General features: G+C 42.6%; 1 protein-coding gene across 2 annotated transcripts; it reads left to right on the top strand.

Annotated features, from left to right (window-relative positions):
- Nucleotides 1-1,098: 1,098 nt before the first annotated feature.
- On the top strand, nt 1,099-16,562 carry acox3 (acyl-CoA oxidase 3, pristanoyl). 2 transcript variants are annotated; one of them, XM_084541143.1, is made up of 19 exons: nt 1,099-1,184; nt 5,578-5,752; nt 6,468-6,565; nt 7,041-7,176; nt 7,602-7,676; nt 7,761-7,850; nt 8,029-8,172; nt 9,093-9,181; nt 9,823-9,919; nt 10,507-10,689; nt 10,792-10,914; nt 11,006-11,126; nt 11,417-11,539; nt 12,406-12,516; nt 13,538-13,653; nt 13,819-13,993; nt 14,083-14,150; nt 14,483-14,569; nt 16,005-16,562. In XM_084541143.1, exons 2-19 carry the CDS (start codon nt 5,633-5,635, stop codon nt 16,122-16,124), a joined length of 2,076 nt encoding a protein of 691 aa, XP_084397269.1. In that variant the 5' UTR covers nt 1,099-1,184; nt 5,578-5,632; the 3' UTR covers nt 16,125-16,562. The 2 variants fall into 2 exon arrangements, with proteins under 2 accessions (XP_084397269.1, XP_084397268.1); XM_084541142.1 differs by having other exon boundaries at nt 12,403-12,516; nt 16,005-16,561.
- Nucleotides 16,563-17,468: the final 906 nt, after the last annotated feature.

The raw sequence follows: 17,468 nt of genomic DNA, 5'->3' as shown, positions 1-17,468 counted from the left end.
TAAATAAATAAATAAATAAAAGCAGACATCAATGCATCTCCTCACTTTGGGCCTTTTTTAAATAATTAGTGCAGGAAGTAATGGTAAAAAAGCAGTAGCTACAGGTGGATTAGATGACAACCTGAAACCATCCAATCATAAATATGAAACACGTTGCGGCTCAGTCCCTAAATTTAATCGCTCAAATGTTGTGCAACCCAGATAATAATTTTCAGATGTCCACCACCTTCCTCTACACGACACCATAACCGGACACGTTCAGTGACAGGCTGCTGTCTGTGTCCTGCTCCATGGACAGGTTGAGGAGGACGTTTGACCTTCAGGACATACGTCTCTACAACACCTCCCTGTGAGGAACCAGCTGGACTGTGGCTGCTCTGCTACTACAGGCTGATACTATATGTTTTTATACATGCATTAAGTATTTGATACCGACAGCTGGGATAGGCTCCAGCAGACCCCCGCGACCCTTAACAGGACTAAGCGGGTATAGAAGATGGATGGATGAATGAATGACTATTTGATAATATATATATATATATATATATATACATATCTACCTTTACCTTTGTATCTCACTATACATCTGATATCTTACCTGATATCTATACATCTATATCACCATATATCTTCATATACATATATATGTATATATATATATATATATATATACATATATATATGTATATATATATATATATATACATACATATATATGTATACTGTATATTTAACATATATTGAATGTTTTTATATCTAATTTGTACGTTTATATAGTTTTTTAGACATTCTACCTCACTTTTTTTACTTTTTTGATATTTTTGCCAAATGTAATTCCTCCTGTCTATCTTTCTTTCTATCTATCTATCTATCTATCTATCTATCTATCTATCTATCTATCTATCTATCTATCTACATTACTTTCTTTCTATCTATCTATCTATCTATCTATCTATCTATCTATCTATCTATCTATCTATCTATCTATCTAATAAAAACCTAATTTCAACATATTTTTATTCCGTTAAATCTGCTACCTAATAAAGTCGATACTCTTACTCTGAAGGAATGCAAACCACCGGAAGCGGGATCGCTAGAGCCGGAAGTTCCCCCTCGGTCGAAAGCCGTTCAGTCTGAAAAGAGGCGAAGAAGAAGTGGGAGCGACGCGGACGCTGACCTGTCAGGTAAGAGTCGTTTACCTGCACAACTACACGACTACACGATGTCACGTATTAACGTAGAGAGAAGAAGAAACAGCTGCTCCTGGTGTTGTCGAGCATTCAGCGGAAGTTTGTCTCGTAGTTGTTGAGGTCACTGAGGAGCTGCTGTTATTTAATGAAGGTTGTCACTTTAGTTTGCACTTCTTCTTCTTCTTCTTCTTCTTCTTTTTTCCATGTTCATCCAGGTGTCAGTCGTTACTTCCTTGCAGAGATCTTGCAGGAGAACAGACTGCTGCTGTAGTCTGGACATTGAACCTGCAGCCAGACTAGTTTTAGAGCTGACTGAAAACCTTGAACTCTGCTCTGATTATTGATAACAGCAACAACTACTCTGGTTACTTCGAGGTCACACTGAATCAGCAAAAAAACAAAAAAACAAACAAACTCAAATGTATTCTCAACAAATAAAATAAATATTTATCAGACTTGCAACTTCAACCCACTAGGGAGTTCAAATCCAGCTGAATTATTTAGTTATATTCTCTAAAACTTCCTTAAATTAAATAAAAACAAAACTGAAAATCGTATTATTTGGACGCCCGGTTCTCTTTGATGGTTTTCACAGTGCCGTCGTTTGTTGACTTTAAACTTGACAAGCGTTAGTTCAGTATAGTCAAGACGTTCTTTTTTAAATTAAAGGGGAACTACCGTTTTTTACAACCTGGACCTTATTTCTGGCATAAAATACGATCGTTTACTCGCCCATATAACTTTTGTGTCATTTGTAGTCGTTCAGACAATATTTAGATCCGCGTATATCCATATAGTGGGAGTGAATGGGGCACCGAGATGCAGCCTCTAAATAACACAGTATCTGCCACGAAACTCGTTCATTTCACCAATATTTTGTTATGATACCCTAGTGCTATTCCCCGTTGAGTCTGGAGTTACCTGTTATCATCATCCAGGGTCTGTAGATTGACCTACTAACCTCTGACCTGGATGATGTCATCTCTGAGCACCGTGCGAGCACCTGCGACGGTCGGCTTGTTTACCTGTAATTTGCTACTGCTAGTTTTTTGCAACATGGCTGAATATTTTTCTGATTTTGTGGACGACAACTTTGTTTATGATGGACGTCCTTACCGTTTTGAGCCAGAGTATATGGATGAGGAGCTCGTTGAAAGGAGGATGAGGAGGCAGAGAGAGGAACAGCTGGCCAAAGAACAACAAACCGCTGCATGTCTGCGAACTCAACGGGGAACAGCACTAGTGTATCATAACAAAATATTGGTGAAACGAAAGAGCTTCGCGGCAGATAATGCGTTATTTAGAGGCAGCGTTTCGGTGCCCCATTCACTCCCACTATATGGATATACACTGATCTAAATATCGTCCGAACGACTCCAAATGACACCAAAGTTATATGGGTGAGTAAACGATCGTATTTTATGCCAGAAATAAGCTGGCATCCCTACACCGGCTTTCAGTCCATTTTAGGATTAATTTCAAAATTTTACTACTAGTTTTTAAGAGCTCTGCAATCATCTGACCAGCCACTACCGGACATCCCTACATCCAGGCTCAGAAACACGGGCGATAGAGTCTTTTCCGTGATGGAACTGTATAATAATAATAAAGAAGATAATGAAAAAATACTTCAGAAACAAACTAAATTCAAATGGAATGGCCACTGAGGCACTCATGGATTTAAATCACGCAGCAGGGCCTGAGGAAAAAGTCCGTTGTCCAGGCAAGAAGTGACATTTGGTGTGTTTTTTTTTCTGTTGGCAAAGAGCAAACAACGTAACATGGGAGCCGAGTTAATGCCAACCAGAGGCACTGATGATTAAAGAATCTGTTATCCAGTGTTGTCTATATTTAGAATTCGTTAATGCACAGGATTAGATGTTACAATCCCTTGTGCCAAGATCCCAGTCAAAACACAGTTAGAGGCCCTGTCCAACTGAGAACCCCAACAAACCTACGGTCATGAGATATGACGATTAATTATCTAAACTAACTAACCAAATGCTGCTGGCTTGTATGGCCCGCTCAGCAGATAACCAAACAAAGAAATATCGCTACCAACCAACATGAAGACATCAAGATACCTGGCCTAGTCAACAGCAGTATGCAGCATGTCATTGGGGTTTTCAAGTGGGCACCTCCCTTCACCGATGTTTCGTTAAGTTAGGCCCACGACACCTCAAGAAGGCTTAACAGTGAATTCCAGCGTCCTGGAGTCACCCCCCTCTACGCTACGCATGATACTAGTGTATCATGAAAAAATATTGGTGAAATGAACGAGTTTTACGGCAGATAATGTGTTATTTAGAGGCTGCGTTTCGGTGCCCCATTCACTCCCACTATATGGATATACACGGCGCTCCGACTGCACAAGCCCACTGCAGCCTTTCTCCACCTACCACCCGTTTGGAAGCCCTAATAATGACCTCCATTGCCATTGTAGATCTAACTACCTGTTCCTCTAGTTTCTTACGTTTCTTTCTCAACCACACCACATCTTTCCTTACCATAATCATAAATGAGATCTCCCATTTTCTCCAGCTTACTCTCCGGCGTCCCTTTAAACCTACCTAGCGCACTAGCTAAAATCGCTATTGATGTCCTCCCACTGCCTACTATCTGCTGCACCTGGCCATTTGATCCTTGGCTTCTGACCGGTAATTTTCTCCCTCTTTAGCTGGCTGGCCTCTGGATTCTGAGGCACTTTACCGTTGTGACCTTTTGCCAGCAACACACTCACAAACCTGCTGCTTCTTCCCACCTCCATCTGAACTAGTAGCTTCCAATAACATGCTTTGCCTGCTCAGTGTCAAATTCGTCAAAAACCGTGTCAGTCAATATTGATCTTGACAAACAGAAACCTTTCTGTCCCCCCAGGTCATTTCTTTAACTGTTTATAAAGCCCAAAATAAAATGTATTGTTTGCCAACTTCTTCAACTTCTCAACTCATTAATATGTATTGTAACACTTCTTTTACGAATCCGTGGGCAATAGACTACATTTATATCTAATTATGTGATTTGACCCGGTGTACCAGACCAATGAACAACGGCAACGTGCACAATAAGCTAATATTTGTTCGCTTGTCTCGGCGTGGAGGTGAGTTATTTTAGAGACCTGCACAAAACCCAAATTTTAAAAGTCTGGAAAACCTGGAAGACTCTGTTTGCATCATAAGCCCACGGCCGTAATACATAACTTATGTGTATTAGTGCAAGGCATAGAGGCAAATAATACTGAGGTATTTTATTTTAAATGGTGTGTAGTCCATTATTGTTCTGAAGTCAAATTCCACTATGGAACTGTCTGACAAGGAGAGTCCACAGACATGTAATGACATCTGTCTTTAACTGTTTCATTTCAAAAATATACTTTCTTATCACATCATAATGTATTGTATTGTACCGTACCTTATCTTATCGAATCTTAATGAATCTTATCTCATTGCACCTTACCTTATTGCATTCAATTAAATTTTATCTATATAGCGTCAATAACAATACAAATTGTCTCAATACACTTGACAACATCCGGTTTGAAACCCCCAGAGCAAGTCTGAAGGCGATGGTGGATATTTTATCATATCGTACCTAATCTTACCTTAAATAACCTTATATTAACCTTTTGTTACCATATTGCATTTTATCGTATCGCATGATATCATATCACACCTAATCTTACTTTATCTGAACCTTACCTTACCATAACCTTATCGTATCGTATCTGTCGTACTTTACCACATTTATTGCATCCCATTTTTTTGCATCCCATCCCATTCTGTAACGTATTGTACCTAGTCTTAGCGTAGCTTAGCTTAGTTTATTGAATCTCATCGAATCTTATCGCATCGCACCTTACCTTACCTCATCGTATCGCATGTTATCGTATCATATCGTACCTAATATTACCTTGCATTACCTTATATTAACCTTACCATACCATGACCTTATCGCGTCGCACCTTACATTATCACATTTTATCGTATGGCATGTTATCATATTTTACCTACTCTTACTTTATCTGAACCATACCTTGCGATAACTGCATCGCATCGCATCGTATCGTACTGTATCGTACCTTATAACGTTCCTATCCCATCATGCCTTACCTGACCTTATCGCACATTATCGTGTCGTGTCGTGTCGTGTCGTGACGTGACGTGACGTGACGTGACGTGTCGTACCTGACCTTATCTCATCTTACTGCATTTACTTACTGCACCTTTTCTTTTAATCTATTACAAATTGTTGATTCGGGTCAGTCAGTGGGCTATAACTTGTCACACTGTCATTCTGATTACTTCCAGGCCAAGGTGACTTTTTCACATATTTTTGAAAATCTTCAACTAAAAATAACATGTCTTATTTCCTCTTCTGTTTTGCACAGAGTAAAGTGCCTTATGTCCCTGAAGTGTGAATCCCTTTAGTCTGAACACGAGAAGATGGACCAAAACGTGCCCGACCTCCCTAGTGGTCCGCTGGATGTTTACAGGAAAAAGGCCTCCTTCAACTGGAAGGACATGTGCCTCTTCCTAGATGGAGAAGACGTGCTGCAATTCAAGGTAACATCAGATTCTCAGCTAACGCTAAGGGTTTCAAGTGGTCGGCCTCTTTGAGTATAATTCGGAAAACTATATTTGAGTGTGTATTTTATTATTTTAATGCTAAAGCTAAACCAAGGTGCTGGGGAAGGGGCTTTATTTAACCTCTGAGTACAACAAATTCATGAAGTATGCTCACATGTTCATGTTCATGTCTACTAGTGATTCTCCAGGATAGAAAAAGCTTAATTTAGGACGAAAACGTCAGATGTGAGTCAATTCACCTTCACTTTTTTTTAATTTAAACTTTACATTCTTTTAACTTGTCATTAATAAACGAACGTTCTGTTATCATGACATTGGTAGTTTGAGAAATCAGGAGGTGATCAAAGCAGCAGCAATGATGTGGAAAGCAAGCAGAGTCTGAAGTGCGGTCAAAACTGCCAGAAATCCCAAAAGAAGCAGAAGAAATTTTCGCTTTTTGATTGAAAGTTCTGTCCTTTACAATATCTATTGTACAGATAATTAGTAATTTAAGGCATTTTGACATTTTATTTTCTGTTGTGTTCGTCTCTGCAACTTTAAGAGTGGGTAAAGTTTTTGATAAGTCTGTGATCTGTGTGATGTAAGAGTTTTTAATGTGAGACGTTATACTAAAACAAAAGAAATTTCTGTTTGAACAACATTTGAGTGGCCCATTCAGTAGCCTGTACGCTCTGTCTTCTATGTGCTGCAGCAACATGTGTTCAAGACTCTGGAGAATGATCCTCTGTTCGCCCGTCGGCCTGGTGAAGACATCCCTATGGAGAAAATGAGAGAACTGACCTTCCTCAGGTTTCCCCTAAGTTCTATATTACTGCCTTAACACAAACTCCCTTTTAAGGCCTTTAATTGTTTTTAACTTGTGATTAATAAACGGACGTTGTGTTGTTATGACCTTGGTTGTTTTGCGAAATCAAGAAGTGATCAAAGCTGCAGTAACGAAGTGGAAAGCATGTAGAATCTAAAGTGTGGTCGTATAATTAGCCCTGTATTGTCAAAACTGCCAAAAGTCCCAAAAGCAAGCGAAAACAAATGAGCAGAAATGGATAAAGTCTCAGGTCTATCGATTAAAAGACACCTTCTAAGTCCTGCCGATGGTTTTCTCAACAAGTTATCTGCATTTACTGTCGATGTAAGCTGAGTCATGAACTGACCAGGGAGCTTTCTGAGCTGCTGAGATGTTGATAAGAATAATACAAAGTGGAAACAAGATCCATATCAATATACAAAGAAAATTAAAACTATACAATTTTTTTTATATTCGCAGGGTGAAGCAACTTTTTCGGTACGACTTCCTGACAAAAGAAGATGCAATGGCTAACCCCTGGAAGACGGTGATCCTCACTGACTGTCTGGGCATGTATGACTGGGCCTTGGTGGCCAAGTTCTTCCTCAATATTGGGGTGAGCGGCTAAGTGTTAATATATTTGCTTATTTCCATCGGGAGTGTTCAGATCAGTCTCATAAGATATACAACTATCAGTCATAACATTATGACCACCTTCGTAATATTGTGTAGGTCTCCCAAAACAGTTGTGACTCATCAGAGAATGGACATCCATTGGTGTGGATGTCTAAGTAACATCCACACCAATGGATGCCAGGTCCAAATGTTTCCCTGCAGAACGTTGAATTGTTTTATTTGTTTACTTCTCCTGTCAGTGGTCGTAATATTGTGGCTGATAGGTGTATATTCATCTTCCAGTTCAGACATGCCAATAGCTAATGTGCTTTGTTTGCCAATAAGTTGTACCCCTCCTACAATGCTAGTATTTCTCTTTATTTGTCTCATTCCAAGAAAAGTTGCTAAACATGTTTTCTGTGTCAGATGTTTGGAGCAACTGTTGCCAGCTCAGGCTCGGACAGACACAAGAAATTTGTCGAAAACACCGCAGACATGACGGTAAGAGTCCGGCACAGCTTTACATCTAATGGCGTCATCACACTTGCTGATGTTCCATCATGTGCCTTTTTGTAATGCTTGCAGACATATGGATGCTTTGCACTGACTGAGCTCAGCCACGGCAGCAACACCAGAGCCATGAGGACCACCGCCACGTATGATCCCTCCACGCAGGTCGGTGCAGAGAACCCAACACTGACACCGTGCATGTGCAATTGGGTACAGTGCACATAAGGTGTAAAAATCTTTCTGTACCAAAGCCAGCGAGTGTGTTGCTGTGGAGGATTTTTCAAGGATGGAGTTAATTTTAGAAATCTCCAAACATTACCTTCTGGATGTTTCTTTCTTCAAGGAGTTTGTGATCAACTCTCCGGACTTCGAGGCTGCCAAGTTCTGGGTGGGGAACCTGGGGAAGACCGCCACCCACTCCGTTGTGTTCGCTCAGCTCTACACACCTGACGGGGCGTGCCACGGCCTGCACTCCTTTGTTGTTCCGGTAAGAGCCCGAACTTTGACCACGGACCAAGACTTCTTGTTCTTCTTTGCAGTAAAACGAAGGGAAACATCTGGATTTATTTATAGTTATTATGGTACTGGTCCGGCCTGCTAGGGATCAAACTTGGCTGCATGTGGCCCCTGAACAAAAGTGATTATTAAAATTGATTCAAGAATAAACTGTATGTTCCAACAGGGATGATTTTAAATCCTAAGAGCCATCCATCTGACTAAAGCATACATGTAGATTCTGACCAGGAGGCCAGGAGGCCATGAAGACTGGGCAGATTGATGAGATCATGACAACAGATATAGTATGGAGCTCCACTGGTCAGAAACACAAAACTCCATTCCAGAGAAGAAATTGGAGAGGAAATTAGAGCTCAGAGCCAGAGAAAAGAAATTAGAGGACAAGAGCTCGGGGCCAGAGAAAAGAAATTAGAGGACAAGAGCTCAGAGCCAGAGAAAAGAAATTTGAGGACAAGAGCTCAGAGCCAGAGAAAAGAAATTAGAGGACAAGAGCTCGGAGTCAGAGAAAAGAAATTAGAGGACAAGAGCTCAGAGCCAGAGAAAAGAAATTTGAGGACAAGAGCTCAGAGCCAGAGAAAAGAAATTAGAGGACAAGAGCTCGGGGCCAGAGAAAAGAAATTTGAGGACAGGAGCTCGGAGCCAGAGAAAATAAGTTAGAGGATAAGAGCTCAATGCGCAAGAGAAGAGAGTAGAGGACATGTGCCCATTCCATTGTCCCCCAGTTGCCTAGGCCTATTGCAGCATAACTAAGGGATCATACTGTCATTCCCTCAGAGATACTCTGCTTTGTTTTTAGTATGAGGTACTCTGGGTTCTTCTTGTGTAGGTGAGACGGTTAAATTAGGCAGATAATAATACGCCTCTAGTTTAACTGTAACCACTGTGCTCCAGGTGAGAGATCCCAAGACCCTGCTGGCTCTGCCCGGTGTACTGGTTGGAGACATGGGCAAGAAGTTGGGCCAGAATGGACTAGATAATGGGTAGGTGACATGTTCCTTTATCTGAGTGGAGGAAATATTCTTATATTCATCTATATACAGAAAAGCTATGGGAATGGTTTTACTATAGCAGATACAGTATTTAAAATATAGTTCACAGTGTCTTTTTGAAATTGGCATATTAAATTTGGCCCACATATGGGCATTTTTATGTTTAAAAATGCCCATACACCAATCAGGCGTATGGGCACCCTTCTGAGGGTGTCCTGTGGTGTCTGGGAACAGAATGTTGTTAGTGGGGGGCCTTTGAAGGGAGGGGCCTCTGTGGATCATCCTACTTGATCAGTTTGGGATCTAGTGAATTTGGAGGCCAGGTCAACACCTTGTGCTGTTCTTCATGTTTTTCTGCGTCAGTCTACATCCTGCTGGGGATGGCTGCTGCCATCAAGGAGTGTCATTGCTATGGGGTGGGGGTGCCTGGTCTGGTCTAGCTGGGTGCTACATGTCTAAGTAACATCCACACCAATGAATGCCAGGTCTGAAAGTTTCCCAGCAGAACACTGAACTGTCACAAGATGGTCGATGTTATTTATTTCTCCTGTCAGTGGTCATAATGTTGCGGCTGATCGACGTATCTTCAGACTGTGGCATTTCTTCTCACACTCTCACTTACACCCCGGCAGGTTCGCAATGTTCCACAACGTGAGGATTCCACGGGAGAACCTGCTCAACAAGACGGGAGACGTCAACCCTGATGGTCGCTACGTGACGCCGTTCAAGGTCAGATCAGATCTCCACCACAAGCCTCCTAAGAGCTAAGGCTGCGTCACCGGTATGAGAAGGAACCCATGGCTTACACTTACTGTACATCCACTCATAGATTGGGGAGTGAAATGGTTTTTGGTTTTCTGTAAAATGGAGCAAAACTGATCCTTAGGACTCTTAGATCTGTTAACTCTTATAGTCTCCATGTCTGGCCTTGTCTGAGTCTAAGGTGACTCAGACAAGGCCAGACATGGAGAGCTGTGCACATCAAACCATATATAGAACCACTGAAAACTAAAGTTTTTAGGCGTAGGAATCTCCCCCTTCAATCCCAAACATGGCAGTCCTGCAGGCAGCCTTGTATAGCTGCTTCTCACTGCCACTTCACTTCTTGGAGTGTGCTTGTCAGAGCACAGTAAACATCTAAATGTCCTGGAGATATGTGGCAATGACAACCTGGCCAAGAAATACAACCTCCAGCACTCTGTTAGACGTGCAAATATGCACAAAGGAATGAAACATCATGAGCACACTTGTAACCCAATGGACGATTTCTTATTCTCTTCATTTTCTTTATTTCTTTATTTTTCTTTCTCCCCCAGGACCCCAACAAGCGCTTCGGGGCCTCTCTGGGCGCCCTGTCCGGGGGCAGAATATCCATCACCAGGATGGCTCTGACCAACCTGAAGCTGGCCCTGATCGTGGCCATTCGATTCTCCGCCACCAGGAAACAGTTTGGGCCCAAAGACGCGGAGGAGATTCCTGTTTTGGAGTACCAGCTGCAGGTCAAAATCGAGACTGGCTCATGGCTCATGCACAACATGTTCAGGAAGTCCTGTCTTCTTTGCTCTGTTATAATTTTGCTCTGCTAATGTGTTCCCCTTCAGCAATGGCGTCTGATCCCGTACCTGGCAGCGGCGTACGCCATCGAACACTTCTCCAAATCCATCTTCATGAACTTCGTGGAGTTCCAGATTGGACAGATGATGAGGGACAAGAGCGACAGACAAGTGAGCAAGCTTTGAGGGTTGCTGGTGCATCTGGATGTCTCATTTCTGGATTTAAAAAACAAAAACAAAAACCAAAATCTTTTATTTGCAGGAGGAGTTGGGCAGGGAGATCCATGCTCTAGGCTGCTGCAGCAAACCTCTGGGCTCCTGGACGGCTCAGAGGGGGATCCAGGAGTGCAGGGAGGCCTGCGGTGGACATGGATACTTAGCCAGTCAGTTTAAGACACCAATTTAAAAAAAAACAAAAAAAAAGGGATGCACCAAAACTTTTCTCTCAAAAGTGCATTTTTGTTTTTCGGCCGAAAATTGCTGTGGTTGTTGCTTGCACGTGTTGTTTCGGCGATAAAAGTCAGAAATTTTTTGGCCAAAAAACGAAAATGCACTTTTGGGGCGTTTTCAGCCAAAATTTTTCGGTTTTCGGACGAAAATTTTTGGTGCATCCCTAAAACAAAACACACACAGATGCACAGGCAAAACTAAGACTCTCTCTCTTTTCTTGCAGTGAACCGTCTGGGTGACCTGCGTGGTGACAATGATCCCAACTGCACGTACGAAGGAGACAACAACGTGTTGCTGCAGCAGACCAGCAACTACCTGCTCAGCAAGTTCAGTGGCAAACTCCACGGTGAGTCCTCCGTCTCGTCAGGGCGATGTTATTTCCTGCAGGCTACGACTTTTAAACGTCACGGCGCCTTAAAATGGAAGCCGTAAAGAAATGTGTAGCGCAGAGGGGTTCTTCTACATCCCATCCAAACACGGTGTTAGTCTGGACCTGGTGTTCATTGGTGTGGATGTTACTTAGACATGTAGCACCCACCTAGACCAGACAGGCACCCCCACCCCATAGCAATGAAGGCTACCTACTACACTATCCCATCTAACAACACACTGTGGAGTACTATTAATTGCTGTTGATGGTGCTGTGGTGCTGCCTGTTTTTATACAGGCTATACATATCTGCAGCCTGACACAGGCACACACACAAAAACACTTTAGGAACAACTCAGAATGTTGCACAATGAGGGCAGCGTTGGAGACGTTTGATATCTTTTAAAATGTAAGAGCCAAAGGATAGTTTGGATGGAGGCTGAAAGTCTTAAGAAGCTTTTTATTTTGTCTTATTTTTGCCGCCAGTCTTGACATAATTGTGCAGTCGACTGCTGTTCTGCTGAGATAGTTGTGGGTCAATTTGCACGAGACCTCTAGTAAGGTGTAATAATAGTCTGTGATCTTAATCCCGCGTGAATCGGGCCAAGCCTGTAATTTGTCAAAATTACACCGCAAATTACTGGAGGAAAAGAAAATGTGTCCCATGCAAATAGGGCTAATCTCTGTTAATCAGTTGAGACTCACTGGTTATTGATTGTCCAGCTCTGTTGTTCACCTTCAACAAGTTGTAACAACATTGGTGACATGTGAACGGTTTTAACGGTCATTAATGGAAGTCCAGTCGTCTCCAGAGCTTCAGTGTTCGTTGTCTGGTTTCAGGAGGTTCAAGGATCAAGTCTCCCCTTCGCACTGTGGACTTCCTGGATGATTACCAGAAGATCCTGGGAAGCAAGTTCACGGCAACAACGATGGAGGAGTGTATGGACTCTGCGGGTAAGATCATCAGGAATATTCCAGGAAATGATGAAACTTAGAAATTTCTTGGCAATTGTGGCAATTTTGTGAATTCAAGAATTACCCAAAATCTATCTTCTTTTTTCTGTCAAACCAAATTAGTTTCTCTTGGTTTACCCTAACCCATTCACAGAAAATAAAGTAGAACCAATAATATGCTTGTGTCATCATCAGAACGTATGCAGAAAAATAAAAATCCAATAACCTTCTGGTGTCCATTACATAGACTGTATATAAATATGGACAAAGTGTCTCCACTTCCTTGCATTGGACCAAACCATTGCTAGATTTTTACGTTTTCATGTAATTAATAACTGGTAGTCATCATTACGTCACATCCTGTTTCTATAGCGTCAAATAACTAACTAAAACATAACTTGTCAGAAAAAATGACGCTTGAATATGCATCAACATTATATTAACTACCTAAAATGACAGAAACCATCCTTGAAAAAAATATATTTGACGTGTATCTTAGTGTTTTAGTTTTAGGCCCAAGTCCCATCCACTAACATGGAGAGGGTGGAGCTTATGGCCTATACTGCAGCCAGCCACCAGGGGGAGCTCTAGTTACGCTTGAAAACATTATCTTCATCACTCCAAGTTTCCAAATTAAAACTCCAGACTTGCTGCTGAATTTAATGATATAATGAAGGAATATCTTACACCTGTCCACAGCTTTTGAATCAAGGCAGGAAAACTGAGGGTTGCTACATATTAAAGAGCTGCAACTCTTTCTCCAATTTGGATGTAAATGCATTTAAACTGATAGTCTCTATAACTTCAATATCTTTTGATAAATTAAATGTCAAGAACTGAATCTAGTATATCTGTGGCACAATTTGGCTACTTGGTTAGCCTGCAGAGCATAATCCAGTGGTGGATGACTAGATTTTCTTAAAAATATCAGGAACTAGATTCCATAAATCCTCAGTATTTGACACTGTGCTGTGACTGGCTTTAACGTAGTGGGTGTTCTCCCTGTTGTTTGTCGTATCAGTGCCGGTGGCAGCCTATAGGTGGCTGGTGTGTTTCCTGCTGGTGGAGAGTCAGAAGAGGCTGGAGCAGCAGAGAGCCATGTCCAAGGATGAGTTCGAGGCCCATAACAACAGCCAGGTAAGACGGGCGCTAGGGATGACCCGATCCAGATCGGTATCTGGGCAGTCGTTCTTGCAGCGTCAAAATAGCAGCTGGAAGTCACTGTGTGGATGTTTGGTGAGGTTGTAGAGGTCGATGGACAAGTTTGTACATGTTTGTTCACACGTGTGTTTGTGTGTCCAGGTATACTACTGCAGGTCCCTGGCTATCGCCTACGTTGAACACGACTGCCTGCAGAGATTTCACGAGCTGACGACTGACCAGGACACTCCAGCTGGTCTGAGACCGGTGCTGAGGAAGCTGTGTGCCCTGTACGGACTGTGGAGCCTCAGCAGCCACATGGCCACGCTGTACCAAGGTATGTACTCTACTCTTATGTTGTATATGTACAGAGAAATGAACACGATAAAGAAGGTTTGGTAACGCAGTATTATTGTCCCTGTCCAGGTAATTACTTGAGTGGAAGGAAACCTGCAGACTTGGTCCAGATGGCCATCCTCACTCTCTGCTCACAGGTACAAAAACATCTGTCCTCTTTTATTTGCCTGGTCTCACATCAGCTATCCTGCTCTTATAAACAGATACACCTATAAACCTCTAATTCAGGCCCCAGTCAGACCTTTCATTAACGTCCGTCCCGGGGAGTCTGATCACAAGTAACCGGCGTTAAGTACTGATGTGAACAAACAGGTGGTCTGGGTTGCATTAGTCCGCATTCCTTTGACAGTCTGAACCATAGACTGTATATGACATGTTCAGTATTGTGTCTTCCTGTCTGTCTAATAAAACCGAATGATGAATTTATTGCTCATTTGACTTTAAATGACTTTTCCTCTATCTCCACCAGCTGAAGGACGACGCTGTGTCTTTGGTGGACGTTTTTGCGCCCACTGATTTCATTCTCAACTCACCTATTGGCTGTGCTGATGGCCAGGTAAAGACATACACTGATCAGCCACAACATTATGACCAGGAGAAGTAAATAACATCTGGTGACAATTCAGTGTTCTGCTAGGAAACTTTTGGACCTGGCATTCATTGGTGTGGATGTTACTTAGACATGTAGCACCCACCTAGACCAGACCAGGCACCCCCACCCAATAGCAATTTAGCATTGGGGAGTAGTCTCCTACCACTAGCTGTAAAGAAAACCGATCAAAAGGCTTCAGCGGAGGATGTACTTCCTGCATCATTTGAAGAAGTTCACGCTGCACAAAGGTGACGATGGTGCACCTCCTCCATCACCATCTGGTACGCTGCTGCCACTGCCGCTGCCGAGGATGTAGAAGACAATTGGCTGCAACCTGCCTTCTTGTCAGGACCTATACACCTCCTGCACAATAAGGCGGGCAGGAAAGACTCTAACCCTGGACTAAGGGTTGTAGAGGCAAGTCGACTCATCAGTTTGTTGACTTTGCTGCTTTAAGCATCAGGTCGACTAGTCACTGATCACATGACAATACCAAACTTTCGGACCTGGCATTCATTGGTGTAGATGTTACTTAGACATGTAGCACCCACCTAGACCAGACCAGGCACCCCCTCCCCCACCCCATAGCAATTTAGCATTGTGGTGGGGCATTGCAGTAGTCCACCACCAACAACTTCAAAGAAAACTGATCAAAAGGCTTCAGCGGAGGATGTACTTCCTGCATTTGAAGAAGTTCAAGCTGCACAAAGGTGACGATGGTGCACCTCCTCCATCACCATCTGGTATGCTGCTGCCGCTGCCGAGGATGTGGAAGACAATTGGCTGCAAGCTGCCTTCTCGTCAGGACCTGTACGCCTCCCTCACAATAAGGCGGGCAGGATGAGTCGACTCGTCTCTACAACCCTTAGTCCAGGGTTAGAGTCTACCCTGGACTAAGGGTTGTAGAGACGAGTCGACTCATCAGTTTGTTGACTTTGCTACTTTAAGCATCAGGTCGACTAGTCACTGATCACATGACAATACCAAACCTTTGGACCTGGCATTCATTGGGGTGGATGTTGCTTAGACATGTAGCACCCACCTAGACCAGACCAGGTACACACAATAAAAGTTGTTTAGGTACAACTCAACAAGACATGAAGAACAGCACAAGGTGTTGACCTGGCCTCCAAATTCACTAGATCCCAAACTGATCAAGTATCTGTGGGATGCACTGGAAGAAGCCTGATCCACAGAAAGTCCACTTCTGTTGGGAAAATGTGTTGAGGACAAGGATATTAAAGCTAAATTCTTTGCTTTGGAAGTAACTCTAGGAATACTCCTGTACGTTTACTGCTAATCAACCGACGACCACTTCAGCGTAATTGATAAATTCAGGCCTCGATAGATCTCCTTTGGAACATTTACACCTTCTCCTCTCTGATTCCACTTTCCACAGATCTACAAGAACCTGTGGTCGACGGTGATGCAGGGCAGCCAGGTACTGGAACGTCCCTCCTGGTGGAAAGAGTTCTGTTCGGACAAACCTGTGGCTGGATCCTTGCGTCCAAGACTCTGAAACTCTGAGACGTCCTACAGAAGATTTTAGCGATGCAGTAGTTAGCGTACATAATGAAAAATGCCATCCACCTGAAGGCGAGTATATATGTCACCGAAAACTGTATTGTCCTGGGGTTGGGAAGTGTCAAACAAAAGAAGGCATTTAAAATTTTTCTTATAAACACAAAAATGTGGATTAATACACTAAGTTCATTTAAGGTGAATCAAGTTGCAAGGTGTACTCTAATCCAAGAATCTTTTGGTATTGCATTAAATCCTGATCATGCTCCAGGGACCAGGTCTCAACATAAATTTCTAGAGACTAAAAGTGAGTGAAGACGCAAAGACAGAAGAGTCCAAATGTCTTGTTTTTATCAGATTTATACAGCCACATGTTTCATAAATCGTATTCTTTTGTTCCTGTAATAAAGCAATCTCTCAAACATGCAAAGTCTTTGAGTGTTCATTAGGCACTAGTCGCACACAAAGGCTAAATAAGAAATACTGTATGTTATCATTTAAACTAACAACATCAGACGTCGCAAATCACAGTTGACAGTTATGTGCGTCGGCTTACGTGGCCTCCTACACTCTTCTGCATAATGTTTTTATGCATGTCAAGGCACAGTAAGATAAGATAAGAACCAGGGATTGCACTGACATTGCTCCTTATGGAATTTCCTGGACGCCAGCCCAACTTCCCCTGCCCACAAAGATTTTGCAACGGATAGAAGGTCTGCGGTCGCATCCAAGTTAATGAATTGTTGAACTCGCCTGCGAGCATGCCTCCTGTTGCATTTGTCACCGGTTACAGTTGTGACATGCAGAAGCGCTCTTGTTCACACCTGGCATCGTATGCCATTATACACAACTGAGCACTGGTACATGAACCACAGAACAGCAGTAGACGGCAGTGCCCACGCTCGCTGCTGATCGTCCATTTTGGGGCATGTCAGAACTTTTGTCTGGGGATCACACCCTTAAAGGGGAACTACCGTTTTTTACAACCTGGACCTTATTTCTGGCATAAAGTACGATCATTTACTCACCCATATAACGTTGGTGTCATTTGGAGTCGTTCGGAAGATATTTAGATCCGCATATATTCACATAGTGGGAGTGACTGGGGCACCGAAATGCAGCCTCTAAATAACACATTATCTGCTGCGAAACTCGTTCATTTCACCAGTATCTTGTTATGATACGCTAGTGCTTTTCCCCGGAAAAATATTCAGCCATGTTACAAAAAACTAGCAGTAGCCAATTACAGGTAAACAAGCCGTGCGGCGCTCAGAGATGACATCAAGGTCAGAGGTTAGTAAGTCAATCTACAGATCTCGGATGATGATGATAACAGGTAACT

The sequence above is a fragment of the Chelon labrosus genome (assembly GCF_963514085.1).
Source record: "Chelon labrosus genome assembly, chromosome: 1".
NCBI lineage: Eukaryota > Metazoa > Chordata > Actinopteri > Mugiliformes > Mugilidae > Chelon > Chelon labrosus.
This window is presented reverse-complemented; position numbering and strand designations above follow the sequence as displayed.